The sequence below is a fragment of the Bactrocera dorsalis genome, chromosome 2 (assembly GCF_023373825.1).
Source record: "Bactrocera dorsalis isolate Fly_Bdor chromosome 2, ASM2337382v1, whole genome shotgun sequence".
NCBI classification, from domain to species: Eukaryota; Metazoa; Arthropoda; class Insecta; order Diptera; family Tephritidae; genus Bactrocera; species Bactrocera dorsalis.
This window is the reverse complement of record NC_064304.1, coordinates 41,366,595-41,391,926: the sequence shown is the minus strand read 5'-3', so window position 1 is coordinate 41,391,926 and position 25,332 is coordinate 41,366,595. Positions and strand designations below refer to the sequence as shown.

The window sequence follows — 25,332 nt, the reverse complement described above, 5'->3', positions numbered from 1 at the left end:
TTCTTTAACGACAGTTCAAAACAGAATCAGTAAATATGAAGTCTACGAAAATTTTTATATTTCTCTGACAGTATAGTTCGATAAGTACGAAATTTGAAAAACATCAATTACACCACGCCTAAAAGTTCTTATTTTTTATTCAAAGTCCGGCCCTACCACAGGTTACACACATCGATAATGACCCTTCAGAAGCTATCAGGGTTTGGTTGAAGGGTTTTATGCATTCATCTTATACAAATGCGTTCAAAAGTAAATAGGACTTTTTGAATCTATCTATTGAATGGTGCGTTCGAATCTGCTATCTTTATCGATTGTTCAGTGGGAATTTCATGACATTTCATCGATTGGAAGTGCAATTATTGCTTTTTAAGTATCAGTATGTTTGTGTTATCGGTGCAAAATGAGCTTCGAACAAAGAGCCAACATTAAATTTTGTTTTAAAATTGGTAAAACTTTTTAATTGATGAAACAATTTTAGGCGATGATTGCCTATCCCGTAGCAGGGTGCACGAGTGGTTTCAACGTTTTCAAAGAGATCGTAAGGACATAAATAACGATCAACATGTGGGCCAATCAAAATCCGTGATCACCGGAAATTCCATCGAAACTGTGCGTGAATTCGTCAAAAATCAACCGAAATCATCATTGAAATACATGAAAATGGAATTGAACATCTCCAAAACATTGATTTATCGCATTTTAACCGAACATTTGGGCTTAAGGAAGGTGTGTGCACGGTTTGTTCCGCAGAAATTGACTGAAGATCAAAAGTTGCTCTCATTGATCGATGCTTGTGACCGATTATTTGATCAAAAATTACATTTTAACCATTAACCACTCCCCGTATTCACCTGATATGGCACCGTGCGACTCCTTCCTTTTCGGAAAAATGCATTTGCTCATGAAAGGAAAGCGTTATGCAGACGTAGAGACAATTTAAAGGCTTGCACCGGCATACTGGCGGCCAGACCGGCCCACGAGAAAATTTGTCACAAGCTTATGAAAATCGACTGTTCTATCTTTTTGTCACGAAAGTTTCAGTGAGAGTGTCATTATGAAATAGGAAGAGATTGCAGATGCGTAGGGTTTGCAAGGCATCCAAAGTGGTGGTTAGTGTCATGTGGGGACTCGTTGCACGTTGGACATACATATATTTGATAAGTCAGGGTCGATTTTGAATAAGTAGGAGTTTAACCTGCTACAGTATCCAAAACGAAGCGGCGCAAGAGTTACTATTGATTCTCGAGGCAACTCATCTCGTCGTCTGCTATGGGGATGGTTTGACTCCAAGTACGCCATTCACAGAGAGGGAGAAGGGATTTTAGATTACAATAAGTTATAGCACGAAACGGTGCATAATTCACATAAATTGGATCATAAATAGACCGTTGAATTTAATTTAAAAACAAGTAAGGAAGGGCTAAGTTCGGGTGTCACCGAACATTTTATACTCTCGCATGCTAAGGTGATAATCGAGATTTCATTATCCGTCATTTACATATTTTTTTTATTTTGGTTCCTAACGTATATACATACTCGTATTATACAGAGAAGGCATCAGATGGATTTCAAAATAGCGTTATATTGGAAGAAGGCGTGGTTGTGAACCGATTTCGCCCATATTTCGTACATGTCATCAGGGTGTTAAAAAAATATTATAAACCGAATTTCACTGAAATCGGTCGAGTAGCTCCTGAGATATGGTTTTTGGTCCATAAGTGGGCGACGCCACGCCCATTTTAAATTTTTAAAAAAGACTGGGTACAGCTTCCTTCTGCCATTCCTTCCGTAAAATTTAGTGTTTCTGACGTTTTTTGTTAGTCGATTAAGGCACTTTTAGTGATTTTCAACATAACCTTTGTATGGGAGGTGGGCGTGGTTATTATCCGATTTCTTCCATTTTTGAACTGTATATGGAAATGCCGGAAGGAAACGACTCTATACAGTTTGGTTGACGTAGCTATAGTAGTTTCCGAGATATGTACAAAAAACTTAATAGGGGGCGGGGCCACGCCCACTTTTCCAAAAAAATTACTTCCAAATATGCTCCTCCCTAATGTGATCCTTTGTGCCAAATTTCACTTTAATATCTTTATTTATGGCTTAGTTATGACACTTTATAGGTTTTTGGTTTCCGCCATTTTGTGGGCGCGGCAGTGGGCCGATTTTGCCCATCTTCGAACTTAACCTTCTTATGGAGCCAAGAAATACGTGTACCAAGTTTCATCATGATATCTCAATTTTTACTCAAGTTACAGCTTGCACGGACGGACGGACAGACGGACGGACGGACGGACAGACGGACGGACGGACGGACAGACGGACGGACGGACGGACGGACGGACAGACAGACATCCGGATTTCAACTCTACTCGTCACCCTGATCACTTTGGTATACATAACCCTATATCTGACTCTTTTAGTTTTAGGACTTACAAACAACCGTTATGTGAACAAAACTATAATACTCTCTTTAGCAACTTTGTTGCGAGAGTATAATAATGAATCGATTTTTAGTATACATATGTATGCACTTTAAAATATGTACATTTCTTTTGTATATAGAATAGGTCTAATTGCAAAACATATGGAGTCATTTTCAATTTACTATTATTGGCAAAGACATGATCTCTTCAGCTTGGCCGGTATTAGCTGTGATGAATCAATTGAACAACTAGCCTGGCGAGATGTATCGGAACAAAATGGCAAGCGGTTATACCACGTAATGATGTCTCTGTTACTGAATTTAATTGGATAACATGTAAATTTTTGACTCAAACATTATGTACATATGTATAGAGAAGTGATGAAACGAAGATGGCGATTGATTTAATTTTGGTTTATATTTTGATGGATCTGATTTCTTTTATATTCATATACAATATAAATAATATTTTTATAAGTTGTTGTCTAGTTAAAAAAGCTCACATCATTCCTTTCTGTTGTTCTAAGTGTCTTCCTGATACTGCACATACTTTTTTTGAACTCGGAGGTGTGGAAAAGTCAGTTGAAAGGCAACATTTTTCTATATTCTGAATGAGCTGCGGTTGAACTCGGCACCCGCGGTGTGATTATAAAATACAATTGGTCGTTATAGCCCTAAATTTAGCTTGTACAAAATCCACTGTTTCATCTAGTGAACACACCACATTGGCAACACCATTCACACACCACTACACTTGCAATTACTGTATGTGAAAGGCAAGAACGCCTGTGTACTCCGAAACACAAATGCATTAATACATGTCAAAACTCACACACATGCATAATTGAATACGAATATGTGTGTTGTGATAACTGTTTGGCATGGCTTTGTGTGGCATGACCACGGCGGAGTTGCGATAAAAATAAACACACGCGCAGCCACACCGAAGCAGCGGGAGAAGCAGCATGAAGAATGAGAGCGTTGAAGGCAAAGAGCGCTGCTTCAATGCAACCAGCAACCGGTCCACAACTACATACACACATAAATATACAGAATAGAGGGGCCACAGTGCCATGCAACAGCAGTGGAGCACAGCTGAGCGAGCGGCTTTTGAGCAGCGTTGGGGCCATATGACCGCAGCCAAGTGGCCAGGCGTCGCACAGCGCAGCGCAGCCACGCCAAAGGTGAGCTTAGAGCCTCAGTTTGTTTCGGGCTCTCGTGCTAAGCGGTACAACACGCTATCGATGCGATATCATCGACAAATTGTGTTTCGCCACAAAAGCAAAGTTAACGACGAATCGCAAACGAATTACAACGGATTGTGTTTTGATTCTCGAGTGGATACAATGCAAAGTATGTTTGTGTGTGTGTGATGATAGTGAAGGGTGATAAGAGTCTGAAGAAATTTTAATGCCCAACAATAGGCTAATCGTGTTCACTTAAGATATCGCCTGATGAGGCTTGTGAAACAGCAACAACAACTGACAATGACGAAAAGCAAGTGATAATAATAACAATAATGCAATTGAACGAAAAAGTAAATATACATACATATATACACATCATTAGTATATATGTATGTCTGGAAGTGCATAAATGAATTAGCAATCCACAATTTGCGTCTTGTGTTGTTTGTGGGTTTGTGTGTGTGTGTCACTGGTGCTCAGCAGTCCGTCATTGCAATCGGCAATTGAGCATCTTAATTCCAGACAATACAGACAGACGCAGACTCACCGGTGTCCAGCTGACGTCTCGAAATGAAAATAACAAGGAATGAGCAAATAAATGCTGTGCTGTTGTGGGAGTGTTCAGGCTACGTGTGTTTCAAGTTAAAATATCTCTACTTGTGCGGTGGTGTAGATATGTCACAGTCTCAGCCGGAGTGCAATTCAAGTCAATTTGTAGCGAATGAAATTCAATTAAATAAATTCCCTCGAAAAAATGTTATAAAATAAACTTCGGAGACTCGGTTTGAATAATTCTACTTGGTGTCTCATGCAAAACAGTGAAAATACATATGTACATACATATAGTGTAATAAATATCAGCGATGGAACGTGTTTTAATTGTACTATTGCAAATAAAAATATGCAAAAAGATGTGAAAATTTTAAAATGTCAAGAATAATGACTACTCTTTCCAACCAATAATTATTCGTAACGCGTAATATTAAAAATATTATTACTCAAGCCAATTAGCACCTTCGATTTTTTAATTGCCTTAAGGTTTTAAAGCTGATAGGTTTGGCTGTATCAGCTTAGGTTCCGTTAAATATTGATTATGACTAGAGGTGGCTGTTAGTTTTGCTAATAAATAGCTATTGTTTAGAAATGTTGAAATATTTTTGGCTTTATACTTTGTGACAAAAAAGTACCCGGAAGTTTTAAATAAAACGCAATATATTTAATTATTAATCAATATTTATTTTAACACTTTCAATGTAATGCCCACCAGATGTAATATACTCATGTCAAGTCATCGAAATTCTTTTCTTAAGCACTTTTCGGGATGGCCTTCAGCCCCTTAAGGGAATTTTGTTTCATCTCTTCGATTCGCTTCTTTCACAGAGCGGCAATTTCAGCTGGAGGAACAAAAAAATATGACACGAAGCCAATCTGGTTAATGCGTTGGTTGATCGATGGTATTCATTGCTTTTTGGCTTTAAATTCGGTCACAATCGTAGCCCGATGCGATGGTGGATTATCATTGTCTAAAATCCATGTATTGTACTTCCACAATTTTGGCCGTTTCCAAGGGATGTTCACACCCAAACGCCTCAATATGGCCAAACAGAACTTCTTATTGACCGTCTGTCTCTCAGGAACAAAGTCATGTTGCACCCAGCCCCGAATATCGAAAAAAATCAATGAGCATCACCTTCGTTTTTGAGCGGCTTTGGTATGGATTTTTTAGTTTCGGCTCTTTTTTCCTTTCATTCCGATAATAGTTAACTTGTTTGCAAGTCAGACTCATAATTCCATGTCTCATCGGCAGTTAGAATGCACTGCATGAATGTGGGATCGGAACTCTCACAATCAAGCATGTTCAAAGAGACCTGTTTACGGTAAATCTTTTTGAAAAACTCAGCTTTATCAGGACGAGTCAAGTAATAAGGCGTTTCTTAACCAAAATATCCACCAAAATGATTCAAACGGACTTGCGAGTGACATCGAGCTCTCTTGCCATCTCTCTAACACTTGCTTGACTATTGTCAAGCATCATATCCTTCAATTTTTTAATATTTTCATCAGTTGAAAATGTCGAAGGTCATCCAGAACGAGACATGTCTTCAACGATCTCTCGACTTTGTGCTACTCGTAGGCTTGTGTTTTTGATAAAACTGAATCATCGTTAGCCTTTTCCAACATTCGCAATGGTTCCGTACAGGAATTTTGGTTAGAAATACAAAATTCATTATAAAATCACAACTCACTACTGAACCGTACCGACTTAAGCTGCAGCTGCCAACAAACTGGTTGACAGAACGCGATCATATTTGGCGTAGTAATAAAAGACAGTCCTACCAACTTGGCAAAATACATTTTTTTAAAATATCATTTATCTGATGAATTTAAATTACAATTTCCGGGTGCTTTTTTGTCACAATGTAGCTACTCGTATACTAAATATAAGTGTTTTGTATTTAACTGAGGGAATCTAACTTTATTGATTTTTAATCAAATAGTTTTTACAACTGAAGTTCACTCAAAAATTGAGATAAACTTATGTATATTCTTAATTTTTTTGTGTTTTATGTTTCATATAAAATCTTTGAGACTTGTCTTCGATATAAAAATGAAATATATTTTTTGTAATATTTTCAATATTTTAAATGTCCAAACCGGTTAACGCGAATTTAAAAAAAAATTGTTCTGGAGATATGTGCTATAGTTGTCCGATCTGGCTGATTTCGACAAATCATCAATTAAATATCAAAAGTAATAAATTTCATTCGGATATCTTAAAAGCTGACAAAAAGGCACGAAACCGGGTTTAGACCTATAATCACTTAGACAAAGTTGTTCAGAAGGATCCGCAAAACATTTCTCGCATACGCGATTTTTCCGTTTTTGGCTCCCTGTAAACTTACAAACTCTAATGCACATACATATATGTATATGGTATACATATGTAGCTGTATACAAATTTGAACGAATCGAGTAACTGTAATTAAATTAATTAATGCTTAAAAAATGCAAATGCAATATTTTACAAAATATTTAAAATCTCAGGAGATAATCTGATTGCATGACAAATTATTCTTAAACAATATGAGTGCTTACATAAGTGATTTGAAGGAAATTTTGATTATTAAATGAAAATTAGTACTCTCAGTCGGTTATATAGTATTTCGTTTTAAATTTTTTTTATATATTCATTAAGTTTGTTGCGTGATCTAATCATTTACTCACAGAACTCATTAAAAACATTTTCCAAGTTTATTACAAAATATTTTATTTTTTGCCTAAAATTTGTTGACCATAATAAACAATTCGCGAGATGTCTCTTTGATCGTTTTTTTAAGCCCGCTCTGGCCCAAAATTTGGAATCCATATTTGTTTGTGCAAGAAATAAAAATAAAATAAAGTTAATCTACATGAGAATACCCAATGAAGTTGGTAGGGAGATATGAAAATATTGATTTCTTCAAAAATTATAGGCATTTGGAAAGAAAATTTTTTTTTCGTCAATAATTTGGTAGTAAACTGGCTATAAACTTCTATGTCAAGAAAATTTCAAAATTTGTAGTTGATCACAAAGTCAAAGTCATTTGTCTCGTTAATTGAAAAATGAAGTTTTAAGAAAATTGCGTTAAAAGTTTTATATACTATATAACTACAGCTGAGTCGAGGACGGGCTTTTATACACTTTAAAGGGACGGAAAAAAATTTCATCACTACTATAAATATAATTGTCACTTAATAGTTTTATGATTATAAAGCATTAAGCGAAACAAACGATTTTTTGAAAATTCTACAGTGGTCATACTCATTAAAGATTCAAAGTAGTAAAATTCTTCTATATAAAAAAGTAATTAAAATGAATCAGTGGCTCCAAATAAATAATAAGAAGCTAAAAAATACATTATTTTAATAAAATTTAAAGAGTACATTATTAATTTAATTAAAAATAAAGTGAAATTCTGCTTAAATTTAGCGCTTGGTATAGATAAGAACTTTTCACAATCTATCTAAAAGTAATAACCTACAATGAAAATTCATGCAGAGTTCTATTAGAGTTATATTTGCAGACGAAACCCGCTTTACACGTTTTAACTACTCATGTGACTCACACAAAATGAATAACAGCTCCATAATAATAAAGATGATTACTTAGTTTTCTTTATGCAAAAATGTATCTTTTAATTGCTAATCAAAAGCTGAGTAATGCTTATATTTGTACAAGTGCAAGTTTTGCATAGTGTGTAATATATTACTGCAAGTAAACTACCTTCGAATTGTATTACTAGTCAATAGTGAAGTGACTTTTATTATTTGCTATTCAAGAGAAAATACATATGTATGTATGAATAAATTAAGAAAAAAACTGTACTTTTGTAATTTAGTATATAGAAACTATTATACAAACTCGATTTGAATATTTAATGTTTTTGAATAAGTGTCTATTGTTTTGGTGTTATTAGGAAACTATGAGTTTAAGTTGACATTGCTTAATCGGCGATGAACTGTCAAAGCAACAATTAAAATGTCAATTTTCCGAGAATCAATCTTAAACAAAGTAGTTGATTCTTAAGGGGTTAAATGGGTTTCCTCGGGTAAAAAATCATCCTTAAACTTGGTCATTGCGACGCCATTTTCGGTGATCCCTCAAAAAAAGATGCTAATAAGAAAAGTCCTTTCAAGATTATCTAAAGTGAAACAATACCTGTTTTAATTAAACATCTTATCTTAATTTAGAACTTGGATGAAGAACAAAGAACCAAAAATTAGATTTTTGGCCAGACAATTTTACAAAAAAAATAAAATTTCGCTAATTTTTTTTTCAATTTGTTGTACTCGAAAAACAAATCCTTATGTCAAATTTCATGAGGATCGGCTGAGTAGTTCTCGAGAAATCTTACCAACCGACCTCAAAAACACTGCTTCGAAGCAGATTCGTTTAAAGACGGCGTACTTAGCCTAGCTAGCCTCGTGCGCACAATTTCTCAAGGCTGTATCTCCGAAAATATTACTCGGATCAACTCGAAAATTTAAGAAAATATTCTATAAGTGTTGCAGAATTTAATAAGACAATAAAAAGTGGATTTTTTTTTTAACCCGTAAAGCCACGTAACGCCATAAGGAAGTTAAAAACCACTTTTGTGCTATCAAAGTTGTGTTTGCGCGAAGAGTTTAGTATTATCCAAAAAATGACTTTTACAGCAATTTGAATTTGTTGTAAATCACAGAGAAATTTGTTTACTGTCTGTGAAAAAGGAATAATAGCTAATTAAATATTTTGTATTACATACGAAAGTTTTGCTTTTGCGTTCATAATAACACAAAATTTTCCTTATTAGAGAAAAACTAATTCGTGAAGGTTTAGTGAGAATTATTGTGCTTGTGATATATGGTTCCTGCTAGGCTTATTATTTTCACTTGATTTTTGTTTTTACTTCAAATTTGGATTTATTAGATTATTTATTCATTGGTGACTTTATTTGAGGGAATTGAGTACTAAATTATCCTCTCTGTGGAACATTGATAGCATGTTACCTCTTTTTTGTGTATGGTTATTGATACTCTTCCAAGAAAATTGTTCAAAAGTAATTAAAAAAAATTGTTGTTTGAAAAAATTTTTTTGGCAATTATGCTAAATATTAATATTTTTTTTATTTGATATTATTTTTAATATTCTACAAATCATCCCAAGGAATATATTTTTTTAAATAACATAATTAATTTTTAACCTTCAGAAAAGCATCTCAAAAACACTTTTTATAAAATATGGTTTTATTAATTTAATAAAGAGTAATTAGAGTAAAACGCAATAAAAATATTATTACCACAACCGTGAAAGAAAAAAAAAGTTTGAGCTAAGCCAATTCTTTTTTAATGGCATTATAATTTATTTTTAATATTTAACTAATATAAAAATATAAAAAAATCTTTTAATAATGTGGTATTATGTTTTTTCAAGTTTCTGTTTTTATTAATTTATTTATGTTTAATTAATTTTAATTTATAATAAAATAAATATTTTGAGATCCAAATATTTTTAAGCATGGCTATTTTTTTTATTTTGTTTTTTTTTTAAGTGACATTCAAATTTATTTTTAATTCTCAGCACGGCATTTCTAAAACACATTTTATAAAATAAGATAATTTTGTTTTTTAAGTTTCTTCCTTTAATTTATTAAAAATAATTAAATAAAGTAAAACAGTAAATAAAGAAAATTGTATTAATTATACAAATATGGTTCTTTAATAGAGCTGTCATTTGTTTTAAATTAAATATGGTACGAAAATTAATAATAAGAAAGAAAAAAATGGAAAATGAATTAAATCTTTGAACGGTGTTGCCAATACAGGTTAGGTTAGATGAGTCTGGTAGGCTATTGAGCTACGCATAGACTAGTTTTGGTTCTTTGCGATACCAGATGGAGTTCTGTTACGAAGACCATACGAAGTAGTCATCCTTTAGGTTTCCAGCCTTTGAGACGAATTTTAAGAAACTCTGTGGTTTCACGAACTATTCCAATGTCTTGCTAGGGGCCCCATATGCTGATATGCCTTGTCAAGTCCTTGCAAGTGCACAGAGTTGCTAATATAATTTATTGAATTATTAGTAGTCATCGACAATTACAAAAACATCAGTATCCTAAAAACTATGATGTTTCCACATTAGTTTTCTTGTTATTAATCATATTTATTTGTTAGCGAATATGGACCTTCTAAAAAATAGTCTTCTAAAAAAAATTATTTAATGTAGACATATATGTAGGCATATTAAAACAAAAAAATTTCCTTTTTTAAATCTGTGTAAATACTTCAAAGCCTTATAATTTGTGTGCCTGTACTAACTAGCGATTCATCCTTCTCTATTTAGTGTTACTTAACTGAGACGCCGAATGAGTGTATAACAAGTAAAACAAAAAGCGTTTGGCAAAAACAAAAAAAAATAACATTTGCAATCAAAACTGCAGCAGCAATTTACACAAGTAGTGAGTGGTGAAAAGGAAAGGTGAACAAAAACTCACCAATTTGAACAAAAAAGTAATTCAAGCAAATCATAAAAATATGTAAAACAAAGTAAGAAATCGAAAACCTTTCACTGACACCCAGAAAGCAAAAATACATAAATACATATGTACATAGTATGTACGTGTTTAAAAATAGACAAAATTCAAAGCGACGAAATAGAAATAAAAACAACCAAAACATATAACAAATAGAGGCATACACATATGCACGTATTTGTATAAGCAACAACAACAAAAAGCGCGCGATCCAGGTGCAGTGACGTTAGCAGAAATCACAGCAACACGCATACATACACACGCGAAAAGTGCGCTTTCATTGCAACGCAGCGCTTGTGATCTATTTACTGTTGATTATTTTCCAAATTCATGCCACATTTTCGGCTGAATACCGCCTTTCTGGCAGTGCTGCCCATTGCTACGCCTGCGCATGTGTGCTAATGTGCCTGCCTACCCCACTAAACAAAGCCGGACCGCATGTGTGCTGACGCGAGTGTGAATCGTGATTTATTGAGCGAACGTAAGTAAGAAAAGTAAAACGTGAACCCAATTTATAAATAACAACAACAATAAAACACCCTCCCTCAATCGGCTAGTGAGCGCGTGGTCGTGGTGAATCGATGAGTTTCGCATGCGCCTGCGAATTACCAACCCAAATCGATATTTGAATGTCCGAGCGTGTGCGCGAAATGTAGCAAACTTTTCTTTTTAATGCGAGCGTGAAAACGAGTACCCAGACACAGCGTGCTGGACGAAGTGAATCGGGACTACAACGCGGTCGATCAGTTAGTTGTTGTCACTCTCTATAGTACAAACGAGAGTATAGCGTATGCAGAGTTATTAAACCGCGTTTAGTGACCGGCAAAGTACCCAACTAACCTAGATTCAAATTTAGACACAGACATAGCCGCAGCCACAGCCTCCGACATTATGGCCGTGCACAGCGCGTAGAAACAGGCTAACTAAAATAAAGCAAACGCGAAACGCGCCTGCGCAGTAGACAAGAATCTGCCAGCCAGCTTTGTGGAGGCATAGGTGCTAATACACGCCGCTATTGCGAATAACTACGAGCGCGAATAAATGTACCAGGCGCAAGGCGAATGCAGCCATAGTAAATTTGAAAATCAACTGACCAAAAGGTGCTGAATTGACGACACAGACGACGGTGAGCGGTGTGGAGCTGAAAGTGCGGTGGCAAACAAGTTTAGTGCCACTAAAAGTGCAGCTACGACAACGGACCGCAAACAAAAAGTGACCTACAAATACAGGTTTTCATTTGGTTATTGTGACGACCGACAACAACGGTCTGAACTAGAGCCGCAGCCAGAACAACAGCAGCCAACATAAACAACAAACGATCGACACAGACTAGCGATAAAACATAGCTACTAGCCATACTAGTACAGAGTGGACTTGGGCGCAGATTAAGTGAGGCGACGGCGCAGACGACAGACGACGATTGAATCGCGTGTGCACACCTAGGCGAAACCAGCTATGGCAACCACAAGCACACCAACAACAACAATAATGTCTACAACGGTGCCGGCAATGCCGTTGAAAAAAGCTGGACCGCCCGTCCCACCGAGGCCATCGCATGCAAGCGCGCACGCAGCGGGTTTATTGAAAACACAACGCAATGGAGAATCAGTTATGAATGCTGCGACAGCGACAGCACAGAATCGTGTAGCGACAACACCAACAAACACAATAACAGGCACATCAATGGCATCACCAACAGCCACCAGTTCGGCAACAACTTTGTCTTTGAATGGTCGCGTGAGTGTTGGCAATGTGAGCACAGCTGAGGCGACGCAACGCAATTTACAACATCCGATTATACAGAAGAAACCAACGTTGAGCTCAGTTGGAGCCGGAGCTGGCGGTCGTACGGTTATTTATAAGTCGCCCTCGATGAGTGCACCCAAACGTCCGGAAGCACTAACGCCCACAGCAACCAATAATACCACTACCAACCGACTTGGTCCAAAACCGCCTTTAAAGTTACGAAAAGCACCCGATATACCGACAATGAAACCGAACGCCACAGTCCCGGTGCAAAATGCAGGTACAGCACCAGTGCTAAAAGATGTTAATGCCACCAAAGTGCCTGTTAATAGTGTGACCGGTAAAAGTCCAGCTCCACTGCCAGCTGCCACAGTGAGTGCAAAAGATATGAGTAATATCAGTGGTGATGTCGTTATCGTCCAAACGTCGGCCAGTGCCGTCAATCTCAGTCGTCATCACTCCATGGGTAGTGGCTCACCAAAATCGCAGTCACAAACGAGTAGCCTTAAGGATACACGTCTTAGCTTAGGTCGTGCTGATTTCGAGCGCGTTGGCAAGATACAGCTCGATCAGTTGCCGACATCGGTGCAACCCTTACCGCGTCCGCGTAAAATTGTAAAGGTGCCTGTCGCCACGCTTGACTTGGACGACACATCCATCAACAATGGTTCACAATCAAATTCGTCCGGTGTGAGTATTTTTCGTCGCTCGAAAACTACACTTGATAACTTTACATCACGTGCCAATATCACAACAATCAATACGGGAGCCAATACTTTTCTGGGCGGTAAGACAGCTGAGCTGAAGAACAATCTGAAGAATGCGGCCGAACGTTTATTTTCGGAAATAATAGTTAACCAACAGCGTCACGGCAACGAATCGCCTGTAATAACAAAACATGAGCCTGCTCTGCAACATCAGGCTACACCTCATACCGCCACCGCTGGTGGTACCTCTGTCACCGTGGTTACAACCGGTGAGCTGGTCAACAATTGCACCCGTATAAATATCAATACGAATACGAGTACTGAGGGCACGGCTGGAAATATGGAAAATATCCTGAAATCAACGGAGAAAAAGACAGCTTTCCATGAGATACTTATATCCGAATTGGCAGCAATGCGTGACAGAAGCAGCTCCATGGAGAACTTGACTAGCGCAGGAACACCTATACTCATTAAGAAAGAACAAACGCCACTAAGCAGTCCAGTATCGGAGCCGATCACCAAGTTAACAACCATAAACGCAAATGAGGCGGTAACACCAACAAAAGCAACAACAAAAGTATCATTAAGCAGCAACACTTTAAACAACAGCAACATCGATATCGCTAACAACAAAACACGTCAGCGCTGTAATTCCATTGAAGATGCGGATCCCGACACCGAAGATGTCGATGCTGATAACGTAGAAGACACCGAAGATGGTGAGGAAGACGATATGCAAAAGAATAATCGTAACAATAAATTGAACGGTGTTGGCACACCGAGAAAACGTTGCCCTTCAGGCTGTTCGTCAGACTCATCGCCATATGGCACTGAACGTTCGGCGCGTATACGCACTTCCGATTGGATTGAGGTAGGCGATAATGGCAAAGAGGTCACTATGACCAGCTGTCACATAAGTTTGGAGGATTCGGGTTTGGAGGATGAAGAGCGTTTGGATGAAATGTCATCGCTCGACGTTGGAGATTCTTGGGATAGTGTAAAGGAGGCAGAAAATGTCAAACGGTGCCGCACTGTGAAGAGGTGAGTTCTTTTACATTTATTATTGAGATAAATTATTAAGGAAGTTAGTATTCACACTTGTTTTAACATATATTTGAATAGAGTTGCCACTTGTTTGAAATATTTAATTTAATAATATTGATATGAGAGTCTTCAAATACTGTTATTTCTATAAAGCTATACAACTTTACTAAGTCTTGTAGTTAAATATTTTTAAAAAGGGTTGCCATCTATTAAAATATTAAATTTAGGAAAATTGTTAACATGAACGTGATATAACAATATTTTTTAGGTATAAAAGGAGCTTCAAGAAGTCTTGTAGTTGCAACTAATTTTAAGCGTTGCCATCTATTTAAAACATTCGGTTGACTTATGAACGGAAAATAAATAAATATTACAGTTTAAGTAAGTTTGATGTCAGGTTTACATAAATTTCTGTTGAAGATAATTTTTTAAAAATTATTTCCGGTAAAAAAAAAATAATTTCAAAGGCCAAAATCTTGTAAGAAATATTATGCTCTGGTGAATATACTTATGTATTGGAATAACTTTTTAGCAGAAGCAAAACTTTTTAGGGTTTTAGATTAGAATAAAAATATTGATGTTATCCTTAGAACTTTGATTTTTCAGCTTTAAGCTGAGGGCACAAGCCTTCAAAAAAAAACTGTTTCGCCTACTTGTAGTATATTTCCATAACGGTACTTAAATAATAACCTTTTATTAATAAATATAGCGTAACTCAATGCCTTCAGCCTTTCTCGTTCATGTTTCGCAGCCGGTGTGTCTGTCTGTAATCTCAGCAATCTATTCACATGATGCGCTTGTCGGTGCTCAAGACCAAAAATTTTTCATCCTGTTTCCTGTTAACGTTTTTTTTTGTTTTTGGTTTTTTGTTTTGCTTTAATTTTTAATGAGAACATGTCTGTGATACTTTCATATACGCAAACACATCTACCTACATACATACATACAGACAGTACGTAAATAACAGATTCCAGAAGTGCTAAAAAACCTGCCCTTTAAATAAGTCAACAGCAACAAAGTGGACAACGGCTGCATACTGATGTTTGATTAGTTAAGGATATTTGTTTACGCTTCGTGGCATGATCGATCGTTGGCGAGCGACTACGGATGTTTACCGCAAGGCAGTTCACATTACATAGCATGCACACATGCATACATACATAATAGCCACAAATACACTGACATTTGTACATCGCGCTTGGAATTCGTATGCCAATTCTTTGCTTGGCACTTAACCATTATTCAGAGAATCGCCGCTGCCGGCATTTAATTAAGGTTGATAAACTATAGCTGCAATGAAGTCAACTTATTTATTATTTACTTATATCGAAACCGTGTGCACAGCGGGCTATATGCATCTACATACTATGTACATATGTATATTTATATGTAGTATGTATGCATGTGGCTGTGGTAACCAAAAAATCTGCAGCGCTTGCTGTTTTATGCTTGGCACATACATTGCATAGTCTCGTCCACACAAACACATACATATGTATGTACATATGTACATACAAGTATTTGCTGCGATAAGATAGCACAAAATATAGTTTTTCCTTTTATTTTATTTACTATGTATTTTTATACATACATATGTACATGCATATTATTTTGTTCGTTTTTGGGCAAACCAGGAAGACTGCAATGCGGCAACTGCAACTGAATTTGCAGTCAAACGTCAGGTAGTTACTTTTGCTGTCATCTTACACACACGTACATACCAGTCCAAAATATAATATATTTTTTTGTATTTCCGGAGGTTTAGTTGCTTGTCAATGTGAATTGACAACTTTTTAATATGCCTCGGCCAATCTAGAGCTATAAAAGAGACCTCAATTCTGACAGTTCATTCTGTGAGCCTTTGTTGCTAAAAAATTCGTTGAAATAATTTTCTAAAAAAATGGTGGCTTTAAGACAATCTTCGGAATTACTTATTTCAACAAACCCGTTTTTAATCTTCATAAAATTATCTAGAATAGTATGCATCTTTTTAGTTTTAAATCAATTTTTTTTTTAAATGTCGGATTTGTGTAGATTTTAAATTGTTCACCAGAAAAATAAGCAGCAACGTTTTTCATTGCAATAATATTTAGCAAAAGACATTCTTTATATAATTTACTTTGCACCTGTAGCAAAAAATTTAAGTGAGTACCAGTTTTACTCTCTTAGTACCATAGTTGGTCGATTTGAAAAATGTAGCTTCTAATAAAAAGTTCACTGACCATCATTTCCAAGCGAAGAGCCATATTATTTAATAAGTAAACTAAAAATGTACATTGACAGAATGTAATGAACTCTAATAATCGAAAATTCAATTTGGAAATTTTTGAATTCCCTTGATCCCGTAGGCGATCTCAAAGAGAATCTACGAAAAAAAGGTGTCTCACGGTGAGGAAGATATTTCAACTTAAACTTAACTTTTCTCATATACAAAAATCAAAAAAAAAAAACATTGTTATTGCTATAGATGAATATTGGTAATGATGGAAAAGTTCGTCAGATTTTTAATTTTGGCATCCTCCAATTTTTTTGTGTGAAATTTTTTACATTTCAGAGCTGCTCAAAAAATCGAAATTATCAAAAATATTTCTCCTATCATTAATGGACAAATATAGTATCTAAGCATGTCGTGTGCAAATTTCAAGTCGCTCGATCCAGCCGTTTCATAGAAATTTGCTTTTCCGACACTGTGCATAAACAGTGTTTAAAGAAAATCGCGTATTAAGTTTTGAGCCAATTATACAAAGTTAAAAATTCTTACAATTACAACCATATTTCCAAACAATTTTCGGGATCAACTTCAAAATTTCGGATTCGAAATACATACATACATATGTGTATATACAAAAGAATCGATTTTTGGTAACTTCAGTAGTGTATATGCAGTGGCGGTTTCAGAAGGTGAAAAGGGTAAAATTTCCGCTCCAAAGGCTAAATGGCTTATTCGTAATTTTACTACTCTGAAAAAATATAAAGTAAGAAAAATATAATTCCGTCTCTTATCTGTCAGATAGATTGCCTCGATTTGGAATAAATGTAATCAGATCTGTAACTGAAAGTGCTGAACTTGAAACAACGCGGCTTGATAGAGAGCTTGAAATATATGCTGCATTCAGCTTCATATGTGTTCGTTCGATTGATACATTCTCCCCGGTTTTTCATCCAAGTTGTCAACATACAATTAATTACAAGCGTTCGACCGCCTTCTATCTCTAACTCATTCACTCAGTGTGATTCTTCAGAAACAATCGATTGATCTGGCAAAGGCAATAAAAATGATAGATATGCTGCTTATAACGTTCCGAAATGAAAAACAAAAAGCTGGGGAATATTTTCTTTCCATTTACTAACTCTGCACACTTTCTGTGACGAATGCGAGCTCGGAACGCTCTTTTTCGACACTTTCCCGCATGAAAACGTGGCTGAGGACGAACATGCCTCAAGCTAGATTGATCGGCATGACGTTGCGGCACACGTTTCGTGATATTAAAGTCACTGCAGAAATAGTTCTCGGAAGATTCTTGGCCCACGTCGTTTCAAAATTTTTTCATTCCATATTCCATACGCGAACTGCCTACAATATTAAAAATATTAAAGTATATTACTCGTACGTCTGCGATTTATAATATGTTTTTCCAATTTAGTAGGATTTGATATTAGAACGTCGATTTGAAGTTTTTCCACCATGATATTGAGCTGTATAAAGGTTACTACCATATTTAATATAATATTCTTCATGTTTCAAGTAAATATTTATTTCAAAACCTCAAGTACTATTTCTGGATCCGCCCCTGGTATATGTACATATATTTTTTGAAAACTCTAGTCTGGCCTACACTGCAAGAAAAAGTGTGAAATAACTGCGAAGTAGACTTTGAACTGTCGAACGCTTATTGCGTCGCTGAATAGTGTATCGAAATAATTGTGATTTACGACTCTTACATACTTACATACATATGTATGCATACTCGTATAGCGTATTTACGTACCACAAATATTACGTTTACGTAATTACAATAGACTTTGCTAAGTGGTTCCATAGTGTGCGGGTGTTTTCAGGTGCGCATCAATTTTTTCCAGCTTGACAATTTCATGCTTTTATTGCTTTTATTTTAAATAATTGCTGTATTTTTTTGTTTTTGCATTTTTATGTGTCTCAGTTGAAGTGTTATAATTCGTGTTTCAACGTTGTGAACCTGTGCATCGCTCACCTACTTCCATACATAAATCTATACGTAAATACCTTTAATATACTATGTGTTTGCTTGTACATATGTAGGTTCCTCTGCACGAGTGTGTATGTATTGTCATATGAAATGCTAGTAGTGAAATAATTAAATAAACGGCTTTGTGTATACATAATTTTAAACATACTTACATATGCAACAAGTTCCGCCAACGCCATACGAGTGTTTTTGCTGCTTTTCAGTTAGCTACTTTGTAGCGCCTTTGTTTCGCTTGCTGTTAGGGGCTTGTTGGTTATAGATTCCAGCTGCCTTGTAGGAAATTTTTGTTTCAGTGAAAAAAATCAGTAGAGAACACCATTTTTTAGAAAAGTCAAAATTTCCTATGCTAGAAATGTTCTTCGGATCATTCTGCACATTTTTGTCAAAGAGACAAGGGGTTTAAAACCGGTTTCGAAGGCGAAGTTTAAGTGATCTGAATAATTGGTTAAATGGAAGATATGTGATATAGTTCTCCGATTTGGCCGATTCCGACCAATGCTCAATATAATATCAAAATTTACCAACGAATTAAATTTTGTTTGGACATCTGAAAAACTGACGAACAAATTTTTATAATGCTTAAATAATTTCGCTTTAAAAATTACTGGTTCAAAATTGGTTTTAGACCTATAGTCTCTTAGGCAAATGTGTTCAAAATTATCCGTAGAACATTTTCGGCATACGCGATTTTCTCGTTCTTTGGCTCCCTGTAAATCGACCTGCTCTAAGGTAAAGGGTGATTTTTTAAGAGCTTGATAACTTTTTTTTTAAAAAAAACGCATAAAATTTGCAAAATCTCATCGGTTCTTTATTTGAAACGTTAGATTGGTTCATGACATTTACTTTTTGAAGATAATTTCATTTAAATGTTGACCGCGGCTGCGTCTTAGGTGGTCCATTCGGAAAGTCCAATTTTGGGCAACTTTTTCGAGCATTTCGGCCGGAATAGCCCGAATTTCTTCGGAAATGTTGTCTTCCAAAGCTGGAATAGTTGCTGGCTTATTTCTGTAGACTTTAGACTTGACGTAGCCCCACAAAAAATAGTCTAAAGGCGTTAAATCGCATGATCTTGGTGGCCAACTTACGGGTCCATTTCTTGAGATGAATTGTTGTCCGAAGTTTTCCCTCAAAATGGCCATAGAATCGCGAGCTGTGTGGCATGTAGCGCCATCTTGTTGAAACCACATGTCAACCAAGTTCAGTTCTTCCATTTTTGGCAACAAAAAGTTTGTTAGCATCGAACGATAGCGATCGCCATTCACCGTAACGTTGCGTCCAACAGCATCTTTGAAAAAATACGGTCCAATGATTCCACCAGCGTACAAACCACACCAAACAGTGCATTTTTCGGGATGCATGGGCAGTTCTTGAACGGCTTCTGGTTGCTCTTCACCCCAAATGCGGCAATTTTGCTTATTTACGTAGCCATTCAACCAGAAATGAGCCTCATCGCTGAACAAAACACGCGCGCGAAACACATTTCGAACCGAACACTGATTTTGGTAATAAAATTCAATGATTTGCAAGCGTTGCTCGTTAGTAAGTCTATTCATGATGAAATGTCAAAGCATACTGAGCATCTTTCTCTTTGACACCATGTCTGAAATCCCACGTGATCTGTCAAATACTAATGCATGAAAATCCTAACCTCAAAAAAATCACCCGTTATAATGTTTTTTCAACAAAATTTGAGCTGTTGAAGGTCATCACTATACATAATGCTTTTGCATTAACTCAAAGTGAGTAAGTGAGCAAGTACCAAATGAACATTCGCTAAATCAAATGCCAAGTCAAAAAACCACAAAAATTCGACTATTTTTTGTGCAGCAAGGTTAAGCAAAGATTAAGCAACTTCAAATATAGAATTGTAATCTCGGTGCCCAATAAATATCAAGGAGTGATTTTTTTGTTAATATTTCATTGAAAAAACAAATTCAAAACAACAAAAAAAATGTAAAATCTGCAAATACTTCATAGTTTTTCATATTATAGGGACATTTTAAATGATGTGTGCGTTCTTTTGTCACCCTTTGAGAAAAATGAAATTTGTCGCTGATAATATATTTTTAAGTATTTTGACTATTTAAATTTAGTGGTAACGGTAGGGAGAAACTCCGACAGAAGAAATTTAAATAACTGTACTATACGTCGACAGGTTGAGCTATAAGATCAGGATACTATAAAATATTACTCGAGATTTTGAAAACGTATACAACTTGGATAAATAGTACGACATACATATATTTATTTTGCCCTTAAACCTTATTCAAGAATTTTAATATTTGGGAAGGGGTAGATCCTTATTATTACCAAGCCTTATATATTTGATTAGATTAGATAAATAAATGAGGTTTGTCTCGCGACCTAAGGTCTGCTGTGCCTCCTCCGAAGTTACAACGACTCACTTAGCTCCAGCATATTGATAAATTCCAATATACTGCTACGTGCTATTGAAGCGATGTGATCCCTATGGAAACATGGATCCAAAGGCTTTTATCATGTGCCCACAGACTGCTGTGCAGTCAATTAGTAGGTATTCTGGAGTTTCAGGCTCCATGTCGCGGAATCGGCAATTAGCACAAGAAGCTGGCCCATGTTATAATTACATTTGAGCTTAGAATAGCCTACTGTCTCTTGGGAGACTGATTCCATATTTACCTTTTAAGGTTGTAACCAATTGTTGCCAATAGCCTTCTCTGCCTAAACCTTTATCCTTGCGGAGCAGTTCCTTTATGCTATGGGGACCAGCCGAAATGAAACGTTCGGGTCCTACCATGTTGGTGGATGCTGCGGAACGGGCAGGCTCATAAGCCAGCTATATGTATATCGGCTATACTTTTGTGATCGGACACCTAGTTAAAGTGCACTTGGTTATGATATGATTCTATACACTCCTGCATCAATAGCGATTTGATTCTGATTTGTTTGTACTACAAGTATCCCTAAGCAGTAACTTGAGAACGGAAATGTTCCATTCAGCCTTACTACTGAGGGAAAACTTGAACTTCTTGCTGCATAGTGAGTGTTCTAACTGTAATATCGTAATAAAAATATGTTATATTTGTTCGTAGAGCTTAAAACATGAACAAAACTATGTACATATATGTATATATGTATGTATGTACGTTACTTTAAACCAGAGGAAATACTTCTTTCTAACACCTGTGAGCGAATTTTCTGCACGACTGAAGACAAATATTGATAAATATTTATTAGTTATTTTTCCGTTATACATGAGAAAACATGCAAACACCGTTGTACTCAATCAATAGCTGGGTGACAAGGTTTTGATATGCAAATAACAAGCGCTTTTATATAAAGCAAATTTACTCACGTTGAATACTAGCAAATAGTGAAACTATGCATTTGCTAAGCATTTTCATATAGAGTAGAACAAATTGAAAGGAATTTACGTGGAACAACGTCATCAACAAAGTTACAGCTTTTGAAATCGTTCGTTAGGAATAATATAATTCTTTGTACTTGCATGAAGTTTGTAAAAAATACAGTTATGGTCATATTAATGGAAACAAATATTTTCACTTTTATTTTGTGTTAGTTTGGGGGAGAAATATGATTAATACCTATGTATTTTTAAGCATTTTTGTCTAAAATTTAAAAAAATTTAGATTTTTCAATATATAAAAATTTTTCGCTGAAAAAGATTTTTCAACATTTTTTTAAAATAGAAAAAAATAAGTTTAATAGAATTTTTTAAAATTTTAGCAACTGTATTTGTTCAAGATCATTTTAGGACTAGTTCAGGTTTAGTTCGTACTTTTAATGACTAGAAGTACATATGCAACTCCAATAATAACATTTCCTGAGTGAAAACTTATAAATACATACATATCGTCAACTAAAATGCAAAATAACGTATCATCAAAAAATTCGAAATTGAGTATCTTATTGATTACGATTCACTACTTCAAATTACATTCACAATATGACATTTGTCCAACATTCTCAGGTTCTGCGCTCTAATATAAACCAGTTTTAACTCTTGCTCTACATACCTACTAATATCTTCCTGCTATGCCCTTTCGAATTTCATAAAGAAACCTGCAGTGCTACTATTAATATGGACACGGCGGTGCTTGCAAGCACTTGCGCCGCTGTAGGTATGCTGTCAGCCGACATAATGCTGATGAGCTGAACAATCAAAGCTGACACCATACAGTGGCAATTCCTCAGAGCCTTCATATTTTTCTGCAACACAAACACAAAAACAAAAATAACTTTCAACAAACAATTTGCACAGACTACGCTTTTGTTGTTGCCAATGCGCATAACCACCTCACGCCAACTTGTCAACTGTTTGCCTTTTCTGCAGCGCTTCGTCAGTTCAGTGGCTCTGCATCACTTGCAGTGCTCCTCTTCGTGCCCAGCTATTTGTTTTGATATGCGACGCATTTACTTAACGGATTATGTGAACTTTAAACGCGTCAGCGAGTCACAAAAGTAAACTTGTTTGCTCGCGTTTGGCTTGGAGGTGCGTCGCCGTGCTCCTGCTGTTCAACGGTGCAACCGAAGGTGTGAGTTTTGGCGAGGACTGCCAATGATGAGTGACTTTTGCGATAATGCTGACAACAACAACAACAACAAGTGAGATATATGAAATCACAAAAATTGTAAAAATAAATGTGGTAAGGCCATATTGATGCTCGTGCTTTGCCCATGACTCACTTCGTTTGGTATTTTTCGCTGAATTTTGCGTTTATTGGCAAACTTGTTCTTGTGCTTTTCATTATAAATAAATAAATATATATGTGGCTATATATGTATGTATGTTAATATTGTTATTATTGATAAATTTATTCATATGCCGTGCTTCAGTACCGCTTCTACGAACATACTTACATACAAATGTATGTATGTGTGACTAAACCAATATCAACCTACATTTTCACCATACTTTTTTCGTGCTTGTATATGTGTGTGTGTGTGCTTTTTAATTGGCGCGTATACGTGAAGTTCGCTGATGCGTGACTTACGTGTATGTGGCAATGTTTGTATGTATATTTGTATACATTTATCTGAAAGTTCTATATCCGCAAACAAACATACGTATATATTGTATTTACCCATTTATGTACATACGTATATGTATGTATGTATGTAGAAAGGCAAGTGAACTTCAATTATTATCTGCATATGCAGTCATACATCTACTCTCACGTGTATGGAAGCGTGTTAGTATATGTATGTGTGTTCTTATTGTTGTTATTATCTCGTTGGAAGCTTATTGTCTTCCCGTTTGATGCCATCGATTACTCATACTGAGTTCACGTAGCAACCCGAATTCTAGCGTTAACTATTCTCAGCGTAAACAAATCGCGTAAATAAATGAGCACACATACACACATACACGGAACATACAAAAATTACTACTTTGCAGAAATTTTAGTATTTTCTACAAATCGCTAACACACATACATACATACAATCATTGCACAATGTAAAGAAAAAATAACCAGTGAGAATTTTTTAAGTATTAAATGATTCCCATCAGAAACCAGAAACAGACATGTATGTAGAATTCAATTGCCAACAAATATACATTTGTATGTATGTAAGTGAATTTTTTTTAATAGTAAATACTCAGATATGAAATTGTCTTTCCAATAATAGCGAAATAAAAAGTGATCCATTTGGAGGTTCCCTACTTTTTTAAAAGAAAAAACACAGATACTTCAAATTTAATACGATATTATTATTATCATTCGTAAGAACATTCTTTGGAATTTATTTTTTTGGTCTCGTCTTAGATGCTCCATCCATTGAGACCAATTTTCGATGACTTGTTCGAGCATTTCGACTGGTAACTAGCGACTGCCACGCGTGATGTTTTGCTCCAAGGCCTGCTGCTCATCGAAGTGATCGCTCAATAAATCCAAATAGTCGGTTATCATGGTACGATTACGGTCGCCATTGACAGTTACTTTACACCGGTCACACAAACCACACCAAATCGTTGTTTTTTTCTGGATGAAATGGCAGCTCTTGAATCTCTTCAGGTTGCTCTTCGTCTCCAATGCAGCAATTTTGCTTGTTTACATGCCCATTGAGCCAGCCAGAAATGGCCCTCAGCGTTTAACAAAATTTGGCTGGAAAAAGTCGAATATTCTTAGAACTTTTTAAGAGTACGTAGAGCGTCGCTTAGGAAAGTCGAGAGGCCTTAGTTCTTGCACACGCTGTATATTGTACGCTTTCAATTTAAAATCTTGACATAAAATGCGCCAAGTCGTTCCATTCGTCAGTTCGAATTGCTACAAATGACACCGAATCGACTCTGCACGGTCTTCGTCTACACTCTCACTCTCGTGGTGGACGTAGTCTGTTCGGTCGAATATTATCCAATAATGAATGTTGGTTCTCAAGATGGATGATAGTGTTGCGAATAGTACGTTCAGTAGGCCGAGGCGCAAGTCTTTCCATACAATACAGAACAAAAATAACATGACAGCTTGACGCGACTGTCAATTCAACTATTGTGAACCTCAAACCGAAACCATAAATTTTTAAAATTACTCCACCATCTTTTTCCTTCCAAATAACTGCTACAGTTTATATGAACAAATATGAATTGTTCGATTTCGTTGAGACATAAATAAGTTAAATCGGAACCACTTGCTTTATTGATTGAATTATATTATGCTCCAAGAAACAACTACTTATATAATTGTGAAATAATTTTTTTTGGTGGGTACAAGTCTAGTGCTTTTTGGGCTAGTTAATATTTAATTTACAAAATCTGCGGATTTGGCCTTTTTCGAGGTGATCATTTTATTTAAACATTTCACTGATTGCCACGTTTTTATATTTACAAATGAGTATAGGAAGTAGCACAATTTTCACAATTACGATAATTATCTGTTGTTCTTAAGGTTTTTCACGCTACTAAGCATAGATCTATTCTTCGTATTCAAAATTAGTTATGTTTGT

The 25,332-nt window shown here is 35.8% G+C and overlaps 1 protein-coding gene across 2 annotated transcripts in view; it reads left to right on the top strand.

The window, feature by feature from the left end:
- Nucleotides 1-3,617: 3,617 nt before the first annotated feature.
- The window catches only part of LOC105221903 (putative uncharacterized protein DDB_G0277255), a 129,842-nt gene continuing 108,127 nt past the window's right edge, over nt 3,618-25,332 (top strand). The window contains exons 1-2 of one of the 2 annotated variants that reach the window (XM_049447806.1): nt 3,618-3,962; nt 10,475-14,158. In XM_049447806.1, the coding sequence (XP_049303763.1) occupies nt 12,120-14,158 (2,039 nt within the window). In that variant the 5' untranslated portion in view covers nt 3,618-3,962; nt 10,475-12,119. The remainder of the gene's footprint in view (nt 3,963-10,474; nt 14,159-25,332) is intronic. The other variant, XM_019988863.3, reaches the window with a different exon arrangement.